At 33.0% G+C, this 15,420-nt stretch overlaps 1 protein-coding gene across 1 annotated transcript in view; it reads right to left on the reverse strand.

Moving 5' to 3' along the window:
• Positions 1-4,653: 4,653 nt before the first annotated feature.
• The window catches only part of LOC135132660 (protein hobbit), a 63,908-nt gene continuing 53,141 nt past the window's right edge, over positions 4,654-15,420 (reverse strand). The window contains exons 18-21 of the mRNA XM_064060809.1: positions 5,330-5,614; positions 5,070-5,282; positions 4,920-5,024; positions 4,654-4,872 (exon numbers count right to left, since the gene is read on the reverse strand). Coding sequence (XP_063916879.1) covers positions 4,813-4,872; positions 4,920-5,024; positions 5,070-5,282; positions 5,330-5,614 — 663 coding nt within the window. The 3' untranslated portion in view covers positions 4,654-4,812. The remainder of the gene's footprint in view (positions 4,873-4,919; positions 5,025-5,069; positions 5,283-5,329; positions 5,615-15,420) is intronic.

Raw genomic sequence — 15,420 nt, forward strand, 5'->3', positions numbered from 1 at the left:
AATATCGTAAAATTGAAAAGGGGAAAAATTTTAAAAATTACAATTATCGTTACATATTTAAAATGGAAATTAGAAAAAATGCAATTCAAAAATTGAAAAATCGAGAAACTGAAAAATCTGAAATTGAAAAATGGATATTTTAAATTAAAAAGCGGAAAAATTGAAACATTGAACAAATAAATAAAAGTCGAGGAACTTAATGAATCCAAAATTTAGAAAGAAGAAAAAACTAATCGAATCGAAAAATTGGAAAACCCAAAAATTATAAGAATTGTCAAAATTGTAAAATCGAATAAATCAAAACGTTTTAAAATCCAATAAATGAAAAATGGAAAAATTCTAAAATCGTAAAATTGTAAAAATGAAAAATTTTTGAATTTACAATTATTACATATTTTTAATGGAAACTAGAAAAAATGCAAATCAAAAATTGAAGAAACGAAAAATTGAAAAATAAATAACTTAAAAAATTTAAAATTGAAATATCGAATAATTAAAAAATCCAGAAATGTAAATAAAAGAAAAATTATAAAATTACATCAAAAAAACGAAAAATTGAAAAAATAATGAAAATAAACCGAGACGAAAACCTGGAGAAATGAAAAATTGAACAAATCTAAAAGTTGGAAAATTTCACATTAAACAAATTTAAAATTATGAAATTAAAACATTGAAAAACCGAAAAATTGAAAAAATAAAGAAAATAAACCCTAACGGAAAATTGGAAATTTAAAAAAATTAAAACTCGAAACGAAAAATTGAAAAAACAAAAACTTATAAAATCGGAAAATATCGAAAAATTGTAAAAATAAAGCAAATAAAAAACCGAAATCAAAAATTGCAAATCAAACATTTGAAGAAATGAAAAACTGAAGAATCGAAAAATTGAAAAGTCGAACAAATGAAAAATTTTTAAAATCCAATGATAAAATTCTAAAACTATAAATTGAAGAAGCGAAATATTTTAAAAGTTATTAATATTATTATTGCATTTTCAAAATGGAAACTTGAAAAATTGCAAATCAAAAATTGCAGAAACGAAAATTTGAAAAGCATGAAATTGAAAAATTAAAAAATCTAAAAGTTGAAAAATGAAAAATTGAAAAACTGCGAATCGAAGAATTGAAACACAAAGAAAATAAATGCCGAAACAAGAAATTGCAAATCGAAAAATTGAAGACATAAAACATCGAAAAACTGAAAAACTGAAGAAACGAAAAATTGAAAAATAAGTAACTTTAAAAATTTAAAATTGAAAAATTGAAAACTTAAAAATTTCATATTGAACAAAAGAAAAATTATAAAATTAGAACACTGAAAAACCGAAGAATTGAAAAAATAAAGAAAATAAACCGAAACGAAAAATTGAAAAAATCCAAAAATTGGAAAATTAAAAATTGAAAACTCGAGAAATTACCAATCGAAAAATTTCAAAATCTAAAAAAACTTGGAAAATCGAAAAACTGAAGAGTCGCATATAAAATTGTGGAAATCCAAAAAAATGATAACTTGACACGAAAAATTGAAAAAACAAAAAATTATAAAATCGGTAAATATCGAAAAATTGTGAAAATAAAGCAAATAAAAAACCGAAATCAACAAAATAAAACATTTGAAGAAATGAAAAATTGGAGAGTTGAAAAATTGAAAAGTCGAATAAATGAAAAAGTTAAAAAATCTAAACGTCGAAGAATGAAAAATCGAAAAACCGAAAAACTGTGAATCCAAGAATTGAAAAATAAAGAAAATAAAAACCGAAACAAGAAATTGCAAATAAAAATTGAAGACATAAAAAATCGAAAAATTAAAAAATCCAAAAACTTAAAAATTTCACATTGAATAAAAGAAAAATTATAAAATTAGAACATTGAAAAACCTAAAAATTGAAAAAATAAAGAAAATAAAGCGAGACGAAAACCTAAAGAAATGAAAAATTGAAAAATGGATTACTTAAGAATTTAAAATTGAAAAATCTAAAAATGAAAAAATTCAAAAATTGAAATATTTCACATTAAACAAAAGAAAAATTAAAAAATTGAATCATTGAAAAATCAAAAAACTGAATAAATAAAGAAAATAAAGCGAAACGAAAAATTGAACAAGTGAAAAACTGAAGAAACGAAAAATGAAAAAATTCAAAAGTTGGAAAATTAAAAATTGAAAACTCAAAAATTTCTAAATCTAAAAAATGAAATTTTAAAAATGGGGAAAATCAAAAAACTGAAGAATGCAAATTGTAAACTTAAGTAAACCCAACCAATGAAAACTTAAAACGAAAAACTAAAAAAACAAAAAATTATAAAATAGGAAAATATCCAAAAATTGTAAAAATCAAAAATTGCAAATCGAAAATGTGAAGAAATGAAAAAGTTTTAAAATTCAATAATTGAAAAATAATGAAATTCGTAAACTGTAAAACTGGAAAAGGGAAATATTTTAAAAATTACTATTATTATTTATCTAAAGTGAAAACTTGAAAAATTGCAAATCAAAAATTGAAGAAACGAAAATTTGAAAGGACATGAAACTGATAAATCTAATATGAAAAAATGAAAAATTTAAAATTCGAAAATTGAAAAATTAAATAATTGAAAGCCGAAAAACTGCGAGTCGAAGAACTGAAAAATAAAGAAAATAAAAACCGAAATAAGAAATTGTAAATTAAAAAATTAAAAACATAAACAAATAAAAAAACTGAAAAATTGAAACGAAAAATTGAAAAAACAAAAAATGATAAAATCAAAACATTGAAAAAAAGAATAAAATAAAAAACCGAAAGAAAAAAGTACAAATCGAAAATATGAATAAATGAAAAATTAAAGAATATAAAAACTGAAAAACTAAAAGTTAAAAACTCGAGAAATTTTGAAGAAATGAAAAACTGAAGAAGTTGAATAAATGAAAGAAGTTTAAAATCCAACTATTGAGAAGTGAAAAAATTCAAAAATCGTAAAATTGAAAAAGTAAAATAATTTTAAAAATTCAATTAATTAAATTAAAACTAGGAAATTAGACAATAAAAAATTGAAGAAACGAAAAATTGAAATATCATGACACTGAAAGATCTAAAACTGAAAAAATGAAAAATTAAAAAATGTAAAAGTTGAACCATCGAACAATTGAGAACCGAAAAATTGAAAAATCCGAAAATTGAAAAATTATACATTGAAACATCGAAAAATTGAAAAAATAAAGAAAATAAAAAACGAAACAAAAAATTGCAAATTGACAAATTGAAGACATAAAACATTGAAAACTTTAAATCTCGTGAAATTGCAAGTCGAAAAATTACAAACTCTAAAAAGTTAAGCATCCAAATGTTGGAAATCGACAAACTGGAGAATTGAAGGAACGAAAAATTGTAAAAATTTGAATTGAATGAAAAAAATATAAAACCAGAGAACCTAAAAATTGAAAAATTAAAAATGAAAAATTGAGAATCGAAAAATTGAAAAGATTAAAATTTAAAAAACAAAAAATTATAAAATCGTAACATTGAAATATCTAAAAATTGTAAAAATAAAGCAAATAAAAAAACGAAACAAGAAATTGCAAATCGAAAATTTGAAGAACTGAAAAATTGAAGAATCGAAAAGTTGAAAAATCGAGAAATTATGACAAATCGAAAAATTGAAAGCTGAAAAATTGCGAGTCGAAAAATTGAAAAATTTCACATCGAAAAATTGTAAAATCTAAAAATCGAAGAAACAAAAAATTAAAAAAACGAGAAACTGAAAGAATTAAAATTGGAGAAACAAAAAATTATAAAATCGAAACCTTGAAAAATCGAATAATTGAAGAAATAAAGAAAATAAAAGTCTGAAACGAAAATTTAAAGAATTGAAAAATTGAAGAATCGGAAAGTTGAAAAGTCGAATAAATGAAAGAGTTTTAAAATCAGACAGTGAAATATTTTAAAAACTCATTATTACATATTTAAAATGAAAACTAGAAAAATTGCAAATCAAAAATTGAAGAAACGAAAAATCATGAAACTGAAAAATGTAAAATTGGAAAAATGAAAAATTCTAAAATCGTAAAATTGAAAAAGCAGCGAAATATGTATTTAAAAAATTGTTGTTATTACATATTTACAATGAAAACTAGAAAAATTGCAAATAAAAAATTGAAATATGAAACTGAAAAATTTTAAATTGAAAAATCCGAATTTCACACTTGAAAACCGAAAAATTAAAAAATAAAGAAAACAAGAAACCGAAACAAAAAATAAAACTCGAAAATATAAAGAATATAAAAATTGAAAACTCGATAAATTTTAAATCGTAAAATTGAAGAAACAAATAAATTAAAAAATTGTAAATCGAAAAATCGAAGAATCGTAAATTTGTAAAACATAAAAATCGAAGAAACAAAAAATGAAAAAACGAGAAACTGAAAGAATTAAAATTGGAGAAACAAAAAAATATAAAATCGAAAAAACTGAAATGAAAAATTCCAAATTGAAAAATTGCAAAATTCAAACTTAAAAACTCGAAAAATTCAATTTTTCAAAGAAACAGGATCTGTGGTCTACACTTTAGGGGCAAGGGAAGTTCTGTCGAAATAACCTTCGACCAATTTTTTGTTTGTGGAGCTGTCACTTGAGGAAAATATTGCTACAATCAGTCTGGATTAAAAATAAAACCACCTCACTTTATACAACAAATAAATGTATTTGTCAAGCACATTTATATAAATATAATCAATAAATTACTTACGTATAAAATAGATCGTTAAAGCGTAAACACTCACTGGCTTAAATACCCGATTAGAAAAATCTCCACAACAAAGTTAAAATTTGTTAAGCTTTCGTCATTTCCCAAACTTGAACACCCCCCCAACGCCCTTCCTGATGCTCTTATTCTCCGGTGCCTAAAACCCTCCATTAGAACCCCATCAAACCACCCCCCAAAACTCACATGTCGCACCCCAAACAGCATCCTCGCCTTATCCTCCTCCTGCGGCGACGAGCTCTCGTCCAGCGACCCCGTGTTCCTCTTAATTTGCAGCTTCTGCTTGATCGCCTAAAACCGCCAACTACAACCCCGAAACGCTCATCCACCCCTCACCTGCGAAAAAATCACCCTCTTCGTGTCGTTTCGGATCGCCATCAGAAAATCCAGCCACGTCCACGTCATATTGTGATACTCCAAAGTCGGAATGACGAGCGACACGTCCCGTAAATCTTCGAGGTTCTTCTCTTTGTTCCCTTTGTAACTGACTTTGACGGGCACTTCTGGTATTTTGATGTAGACGAACAGCTTATTTTTCTCGGCTCGTTCCTGCAATTTATGAAAATGGAGCCGGACGCGGCAGGGGAAGCTTTTACCTTCATTTTTTCCACGTCGTCGATCAGGACGTAGAAGTTCGAGTCTCGGTTGCGCTTTGGCGCCTTCACCTTTTTGGTCTTGGGCTCGGAAGTGCCGTCTTCGCTGACGCGGTCCGAGTAGTCGATGTTCTCGCTCTCGCGCTCAGGGAAGCAGAACTTCATCATGGTGCTGTAGAACTTCTTGGTCATGCCGATGGTGAGGGGGACGAGGTTGATCTCGAAGTGCTCCTTGACGGAGATGCCGCCCACGGGTTGCTTTTCGCGACAGAAAATACGCAGGACTTTCTAAAAAAAAAAAAAAAAAAATGAATTTTTATAAATTTTCGAGTGTCTCCTTTTTCAAAAAATGACACGGCTCGACTTTTCTGTCTCTGGACACTCAACGGTTTGAGAAACCGACTTGAAAGTTCACTCGTAGGACTAAAAAGCTTCAAGGAATCGAATGGTGTAAAGCGCAAGCCGGACTCTTAAATCGTTTTGGAGTTACGCCCCGTTGAATTTGAAAAACGCTTTTTGAATTCTGAGTAAAACGCGATATCGCTCGAAATCGGAGGAATGTTCAACAACTGAGGACAGAAATCGCTTCTGAGGTCCAAAATTAATCAACAAACTCTATTTCAGGCAGATCGGATAAATTCATTTTTGTGCTTTATTTTACAATAACTAAATTATGAAAAAAAAATCAAAATCTCCTTTTGATTGGCTGTCATCTTTCTGAAAATCGGTCGCTTTACTAACTGCAACCTCTCTCACAAGAATCCGAGTTTAAAAAATGTCTTCACAGACTCCTGAATTTTTAATATTTTTCGAGTGTCTCCTTTTCCAAAAAGTGACACCGCCTGACTTTTCCGTCTCTGGATACTAAACGGTGTGAGAATCCGACTTGAAAATTCACTCGTAGGACTAAAAAGCTTCAAGGAATCGAATGGTGTAAACCGCAAGCCGGACTCTTAAATCGTTTTGGAGTTACGCCCCGTTGAATTTGAAAAACGCTTTTTGAATTCTGAGTAAAACGCGATATCGCTCGAAATCGGAGGAATTTTCAACAACTGAGAACAGAAATAGCTTCTGAGGTCCAAAATGAATCGACAAACGCTGTTTCAGGCAGATCGGATAAATTCATTTTTGTAGTTTATTTTACAATAATTAAATTATGAAAAAAAAATCAAAATCTCGTTTTGATTGGCTGTCATTTTTCTGAAAATCGGTCGCTTTATTAACTGTAACCTCCCTCACAAGAATCCGAGTTCAAAAAATGTCTTCACAGACTCCTGAATTTTTCTTATTTTTTGACTGTCTCCTTTTTCAAAAAGTGACACCGCCTGACTTTTCCGTCTCTGGATACTAAACGGTGCGAGAATCCGACTTGAAAATTCACTCGTAGGACTAAAAAGCTTCAAGGAATCGAATGGTGTAAAGCGCAAGCCGGACTCTTAAATCGTTTTGGAGTTACGCCCCGTTGAACTTGAAAAACGCTTATTGAATTCTGAGTAAAACGCGATATCGCTCGAAATCGGAGGAATTTTCAACAACTGAGGGTAGAAATCGCTTCTGAAGTCCAAAATTAATCAACAAACTCTATTTCAGGCAGATCGGATAAATTCATTTTTGTACTGTATTTTACAATGATTAAATTATGAAAAAAAAAATCAAAATCTCGTTTTGACAGGCTGTCATCTTTATGAAAATCGGTCGCTTTACTAACTGTAACCTCCCTCACAAGAATCCGAGTTCAAAAAATATCTTCACAGACTTCTGAATTTTTATTATTTTTCGAGTGTCTCCTTTTTCAAAAAGTGACACCGCCTGACTTTTCCGTCTCTGGACACTAAACGGTATGAGAATCCGACTTGAAAATTCACTCGTAGGACTAAAAAGCTTCAAGGAATCGAATGGTGCAAACCGCAAGCCGGACTCTTAAATCGTTTTGGAGTTACGCCCCGTTGAACTTGAAAAACGCTTTTTGAATTCTGAGTAAAACGCGATATCGCTCGAAATCGGAGGAATTTTCAACAACTGAGGACAGAAATCGCTTCTGAGGTCCAAAATTAATCAACAAACTCTATTTCAGGCAGATCGGATAAATTCATTTTTGTACTTATTTTACAATAATTAAATTATGAAAAAAAATCAAAACCCCGATTCAAACTTCATATCTCGTTTTAATTTGCTGTCATCTTTCTGAAAATCGGTCGCTTTCCTAACTGTAACTTCCCTCACAAGAATCCGAGTTCAACAAATGTCTTCCCAGATTCCCGAATTTTAATTATTTTTCGAGTGTCTCCTTTTTCAAAGAGTGACACCACCTGACTTTTCCGTCTCTGGATACTAAACGGTGTGAGAATCCGACTTGAAAATTCACTCGTGGGACTAAAAAGCTTCAAGGAATCGAATGGTGTAAAGCGCAAGCCGGACTCTTTAATCGTTTTGGAGTTACGCCCCGTTGAATTTGAAAAACGCTTTTTGAATTCTGAGTAAAACGCGATATCGCTCGAAATCGGAGGAATGTTCAACAACTGAGGACAGAAATCGCTTCTGAGGTCCAAAATTAATCAACAAACTCTATTTCAGGCAGATCGGATAAATTCATTTTTGTGCTTTATTTTACAATAACTAAATTATGAAAAAAAAATCAAAATCTCCTTTTGATTGGCTGTCATCTTTCTGAAAATCGGTCGCTTTACTAACTGCAACCTCTCTCACAAGAATCCGAGTTTAAAAAATGTCTTCACAGACTCCTGAATTTTTAATATTTTTCGAGTGTCTCCTTTTCCAAAAAGTGACACCGCCTGACTTTTCCGTCTCTGGATACTAAACGGTGTGAGAATCCGACTTGAAAATTCACTCGTAGGACTAAAAAGCTTCAAGGAATCGAATGGTGTAAACCGCAAGCCGGACTCTTAAATCGTTTTGGAGTTACGCCCCGTTGAATTTGAAAAACGCTTTTTGAATTCTGAGTAAAACGCGATATCGCTCGAAATCGGAGGAATTTTCAACAACTGAGAACAGAAATAGCTTCTGAGGTCCAAAATGAATCGACAAACGCTGTTTCAGGCAGATCGGATAAATTCATTTTTGTAGTTTATTTTACAATAATTAAATTATGAAAAAAAAATCAAAATCTCGTTTTGATTGGCTGTCATTTTTCTGAAAATCGGTCGCTTTATTAACTGTAACCTCCCTCACAAGAATCCGAGTTCAAAAAATGTCTTCACAGACTCCTGAATTTTTCTTATTTTTTGACTGTCTCCTTTTTCAAAAAGTGACACCGCCTGACTTTTCCGTCTCTGGATACTAAACGGTGCGAGAATCCGACTTGAAAATTCACTCGTAGGACTAAAAAGCTTCAAGGAATCGAATGGTGTAAAGCGCAAGCCGGACTCTTAAATCGTTTTGGAGTTACGCCCCGTTGAACTTGAAAAACGCTTATTGAATTCTGAGTAAAACGCGATATCGCTCGAAATCGGAGGAATTTTCAACAACTGAGGGTAGAAATCGCTTCTGAAGTCCAAAATTAATCAACAAACTCTATTTCAGGCAGATCGGATAAATTCATTTTTGTACTGTATTTTACAATGATTAAATTATGAAAAAAAAAATCAAAATCTCGTTTTGACAGGCTGTCATCTTTATGAAAATCGGTCGCTTTACTAACTGTAACCTCCCTCACAAGAATCCGAGTTCAAAAAATATCTTCACAGACTTCTGAATTTTTATTATTTTTCGAGTGTCTCCTTTTTCAAAAAGTGACACCGCCTGACTTTTCCGTCTCTGGACACTAAACGGTATGAGAATCCGACTTGAAAATTCACTCGTAGGACTAAAAAGCTTCAAGGAATCGAATGGTGCAAACCGCAAGCCGGACTCTTAAATCGTTTTGGAGTTACGCCCCGTTGAACTTGAAAAACGCTTTTTGAATTCTGAGTAAAACGCGATATCGCTCGAAATCGGAGGAATTTTCAACAACTGAGGACAGAAATCGCTTCTGAGGTCCAAAATTAATCAACAAACTCTATTTCAGGCAGATCGGATAAATTCATTTTTGTACTTATTTTACAATAATTAAATTATGAAAAAAAATCAAAACCCCGATTCAAACTTCATATCTCGTTTTAATTTGCTGTCATCTTTCTGAAAATCGGTCGCTTTCCTAACTGTAACTTCCCTCACAAGAATCCGAGTTCAACAAATGTCTTCCCAGATTCCCGAATTTTAATTATTTTTCGAGTGTCTCCTTTTTCAAAGAGTGACACCACCTGACTTTTCCGTCTCTGGATACTAAACGGTGTGAGAATCCGACTTGAAAATTCACTCGTGGGACTAAAAAGCTTCAAGGAATCGAATGGTGTAAAGCGCAAGCCGGACTCTTAAATCGTTTTGGAGTTACGCCCCGTTGAATTTGAAAAACGCTTTTTGAATTCTGAGTAAAACGCGATATCGCTCGAAATCGGAGGAATGTTCAACAACTGAGGACAGAAATCGCTTCTGAGGTCCAAAATTAATCAACAAACTCTATTTCAGGCAGATCGGATAAATTCATTTTTGTGCTTTATTTTACAATAACTAAATTATGAAAAAAAAATCAAAATCTCCTTTTGATTGGCTGTCATCTTTCTGAAAATCGGTCGCTTTACTAACTGCAACCTCTCTCACAAGAATCCGAGTTTAAAAAATGTCTTCACAGACTCCTGAATTTTTAATATTTTTCGAGTGTCTCCTTTTCCAAAAAGTGACACCGCCTGACTTTTCCGTCTCTGGATACTAAACGGTGTGAGAATCCGACTTGAAAATTCACTCGTAGGACTAAAAAGCTTCAAGGAATCGAATGGTGTAAACCGCAAGCCGGACTCTTAAATCGTTTTGGAGTTACGCCCCGTTGAATTTGAAAAACGCTTTTTGAATTCTGAGTAAAACGCGATATCGCTCGAAATCGGAGGAATTTTCAACAACTGAGAACAGAAATAGCTTCTGAGGTCCAAAATGAATCGACAAACGCTGTTTCAGGCAGATCGGATAAATTCATTTTTGTAGTTTATTTTACAATAATTAAATTATGAAAAAAAAATCAAAATCTCGTTTTGATTGGCTGTCATTTTTCTGAAAATCGGTCGCTTTATTAACTGTAACCTCCCTCACAAGAATCCGAGTTCAAAAAATGTCTTCACAGACTCCTGAATTTTTCTTATTTTTTGACTGTCTCCTTTTTCAAAAAGTGACACCGCCTGACTTTTCCGTCTCTGGATACTAAACGGTGCGAGAATCCGACTTGAAAATTCACTCGTAGGACTAAAAAGCTTCAAGGAATCGAATGGTGTAAAGCGCAAGCCGGACTCTTAAATCGTTTTGGAGTTACGCCCCGTTGAACTTGAAAAACGCTTATTGAATTCTGAGTAAAACGCGATATCGCTCGAAATCGGAGGAATTTTCAACAACTGAGGGTAGAAATCGCTTCTGAAGTCCAAAATTAATCAACAAACTCTATTTCAGGCAGATCGGATAAATTCATTTTTGTACTGTATTTTACAATGATTAAATTATGAAAAAAAAAATCAAAATCTCGTTTTGACAGGCTGTCATCTTTATGAAAATCGGTCGCTTTACTAACTGTAACCTCCCTCACAAGAATCCGAGTTCAAAAAATATCTTCACAGACTTCTGAATTTTTATTATTTTTCGAGTGTCTCCTTTTTCAAAAAGTGACACCGCCTGACTTTTCCGTCTCTGGACACTAAACGGTATGAGAATCCGACTTGAAAATTCACTCGTAGGACTAAAAAGCTTCAAGGAATCGAATGGTGCAAACCGCAAGCCGGACTCTTAAATCGTTTTGGAGTTACGCCCCGTTGAACTTGAAAAACGCTTTTTGAATTCTGAGTAAAACGCGATATCGCTCGAAATCGGAGGAATTTTCAACAACTGAGGACAGAAATCGCTTCTGAGGTCCAAAATTAATCAACAAACTCTATTTCAGGCAGATCGGATAAATTCATTTTTGTACTTATTTTACAATAATTAAATTATGAAAAAAAATCAAAACCCCGATTCAAACTTCATATCTCGTTTTAATTTGCTGTCATCTTTCTGAAAATCGGTCGCTTTCCTAACTGTAACTTCCCTCACAAGAATCCGAGTTCAACAAATGTCTTCCCAGATTCCCGAATTTTAATTATTTTTCGAGTGTCTCCTTTTTCAAAGAGTGACACCACCTGACTTTTCCGTCTCTGGATACTAAACGGTGTGAGAATCCGACTTGAAAATTCACTCGTGGGACTAAAAAGCTTCAAGGAATCGAATGGTGTAAAGCGCAAGCCGGACTCTTAAATCGTTTTGGAGTTACGCCCCGTTGAATTTGAAAAACGCTTTTTGAATTCTGAGTAAAACGCGATATCGCTCGAAATCGGAGGAATGTTCAACAACTGAGGACAGAAATCGCTTCTGAGGTCCAAAATTAATCAACAAACTCTATTTCAGGCAGATCGGATAAATTCATTTTTGTGCTTTATTTTACAATAACTAAATTATGAAAAAAAAATCAAAATCTCCTTTTGATTGGCTGTCATCTTTCTGAAAATCGGTCGCTTTACTAACTGCAACCTCTCTCACAAGAATCCGAGTTTAAAAAATGTCTTCACAGACTCCTGAATTTTTAATATTTTTCGAGTGTCTCCTTTTCCAAAAAGTGACACCGCCTGACTTTTCCGTCTCTGGATACTAAACGGTGTGAGAATCCGACTTGAAAATTCACTCGTAGGACTAAAAAGCTTCAAGGAATCGAATGGTGTAAACCGCAAGCCGGACTCTTAAATCGTTTTGGAGTTACGCCCCGTTGAATTTGAAAAACGCTTTTTGAATTCTGAGTAAAACGCGATATCGCTCGAAATCGGAGGAATTTTCAACAACTGAGAACAGAAATAGCTTCTGAGGTCCAAAATGAATCGACAAACGCTGTTTCAGGCAGATCGGATAAATTCATTTTTGTAGTTTATTTTACAATAATTAAATTATGAAAAAAAAATCAAAATCTCGTTTTGATTGGCTGTCATTTTTCTGAAAATCGGTCGCTTTATTAACTGTAACCTCCCTCACAAGAATCCGAGTTCAAAAAATGTCTTCACAGACTCCTGAATTTTTCTTATTTTTTGACTGTCTCCTTTTTCAAAAAGTGACACCGCCTGACTTTTCCGTCTCTGGATACTAAACGGTGCGAGAATCCGACTTGAAAATTCACTCGTAGGACTAAAAAGCTTCAAGGAATCGAATGGTGTAAAGCGCAAGCCGGACTCTTAAATCGTTTTGGAGTTACGCCCCGTTGAACTTGAAAAACGCTTATTGAATTCTGAGTAAAACGCGATATCGCTCGAAATCGGAGGAATTTTCAACAACTGAGGGTAGAAATCGCTTCTGAAGTCCAAAATTAATCAACAAACTCTATTTCAGGCAGATCGGATAAATTCATTTTTGTACTGTATTTTACAATGATTAAATTATGAAAAAAAAAATCAAAATCTCGTTTTGACAGGCTGTCATCTTTATGAAAATCGGTCGCTTTACTAACTGTAACCTCCCTCACAAGAATCCGAGTTCAAAAAATATCTTCACAGACTTCTGAATTTTTATTATTTTTCGAGTGTCTCCTTTTTCAAAAAGTGACACCGCCTGACTTTTCCGTCTCTGGACACTAAACGGTATGAGAATCCGACTTGAAAATTCACTCGTAGGACTAAAAAGCTTCAAGGAATCGAATGGTGCAAACCGCAAGCCGGACTCTTAAATCGTTTTGGAGTTACGCCCCGTTGAACTTGAAAAACGCTTTTTGAATTCTGAGTAAAACGCGATATCGCTCGAAATCGGAGGAATTTTCAACAACTGAGGACAGAAATCGCTTCTGAGGTCCAAAATTAATCAACAAACTCTATTTCAGGCAGATCGGATAAATTCATTTTTGTACTTATTTTACAATAATTAAATTATGAAAAAAAATCAAAACCCCGATTCAAACTTCATATCTCGTTTTAATTTGCTGTCATCTTTCTGAAAATCGGTCGCTTTCCTAACTGTAACTTCCCTCACAAGAATCCGAGTTCAACAAATGTCTTCCCAGATTCCCGAATTTTAATTATTTTTCGAGTGTCTCCTTTTTCAAAGAGTGACACCACCTGACTTTTCCGTCTCTGGATACTAAACGGTGTGAGAATCCGACTTGAAAATTCACTCGTGGGACTAAAAAGCTTCAAGGAATCGAATGGTGTAAAGCGCAAGCCGGACTCTTAAATCGTTTTGGAGTTACGCCCCGTTGAATTTGAAAAACGCTTTTTGAATTCTGAGTAAAACGCGATATCGCTCGAAATCGGAGGAATGTTCAACAACTGAGGACAGAAATCGCTTCTGAGGTCCAAAATTAATCAACAAACTCTATTTCAGGCAGATCGGATAAATTCATTTTTGTGCTTTATTTTACAATAACTAAATTATGAAAAAAAAATCAAAATCTCCTTTTGATTGGCTGTCATCTTTCTGAAAATCGGTCGCTTTACTAACTGCAACCTCTCTCACAAGAATCCGAGTTTAAAAAATGTCTTCACAGACTCCTGAATTTTTAATATTTTTCGAGTGTCTCCTTTTCCAAAAAGTGACACCGCCTGACTTTTCCGTCTCTGGATACTAAACGGTGTGAGAATCCGACTTGAAAATTCACTCGTAGGACTAAAAAGCTTCAAGGAATCGAATGGTGTAAACCGCAAGCCGGACTCTTAAATCGTTTTGGAGTTACGCCCCGTTGAATTTGAAAAACGCTTTTTGAATTCTGAGTAAAACGCGATATCGCTCGAAATCGGAGGAATTTTCAACAACTGAGAACAGAAATAGCTTCTGAGGTCCAAAATGAATCGACAAACGCTGTTTCAGGCAGATCGGATAAATTCATTTTTGTAGTTTATTTTACAATAATTAAATTATGAAAAAAAAATCAAAATCTCGTTTTGATTGGCTGTCATTTTTCTGAAAATCGGTCGCTTTATTAACTGTAACCTCCCTCACAAGAATCCGAGTTCAAAAAATGTCTTCACAGACTCCTGAATTTTTCTTATTTTTTGACTGTCTCCTTTTTCAAAAAGTGACACCGCCTGACTTTTCCGTCTCTGGATACTAAACGGTGCGAGAATCCGACTTGAAAATTCACTCGTAGGACTAAAAAGCTTCAAGGAATCGAATGGTGTAAAGCGCAAGCCGGACTCTTAAATCGTTTTGGAGTTACGCCCCGTTGAACTTGAAAAACGCTTATTGAATTCTGAGTAAAACGCGATATCGCTCGAAATCGGAGGAATTTTCAACAACTGAGGGTAGAAATCGCTTCTGAAGTCCAAAATTAATCAACAAACTCTATTTCAGGCAGATCGGATAAATTCATTTTTGTACTGTATTTTACAATGATTAAATTATGAAAAAAAAAATCAAAATCTCGTTTTGACAGGCTGTCATCTTTATGAAAATCGGTCGCTTTACTAACTGTAACCTCCCTCACAAGAATCCGAGTTCAAAAAATATCTTCACAGACTTCTGAATTTTTATTATTTTTCGAGTGTCTCCTTTTTCAAAAAGTGACACCGCCTGACTTTTCCGTCTCTGGACACTAAACGGTATGAGAATCCGACTTGAAAATTCACTCGTAGGACTAAAAAGCTTCAAGGAATCGAATGGTGCAAACCGCAAGCCGGACTCTTAAATCGTTTTGGAGTTACGCCCCGTTGAACTTGAAAAACGCTTTTTGAATTCTGAGTAAAACGCGATATCGCTCGAAATCGGAGGAATTTTCAACAACTGAGGACAGAAATCGCTTCTGAGGTCCAAAATTAATCAACAAACTCTATTTCAGGCAGATCGGATAAATTCATTTTTGTACTTATTTTACAATAATTAAATTATGAAAAAAAATCAAAACCCCGATTCAAACTTCATATCTCGTTTTAATTTGCTGTCATCTTTCTGAAAATCGGTCGCTTTCCTAACTGTAACTTCCCTCACAAGAATCCGAGTTCAACAAATGTCTTCCCAGATTCCCGAATTTTAATTATTTTTCGAGTGTCTCCTTTTTC

This window comes from Zophobas morio, unplaced genomic scaffold (genome assembly GCF_036711695.1).
Source record: "Zophobas morio isolate AGI-343-1 ecotype UQ-CSIRO unplaced genomic scaffold, CSIRO_AGI_Zmor_V1 ptg000021l, whole genome shotgun sequence".
Classification (NCBI taxonomy): Eukaryota; Metazoa; Arthropoda; class Insecta; order Coleoptera; family Tenebrionidae; genus Zophobas; species Zophobas morio.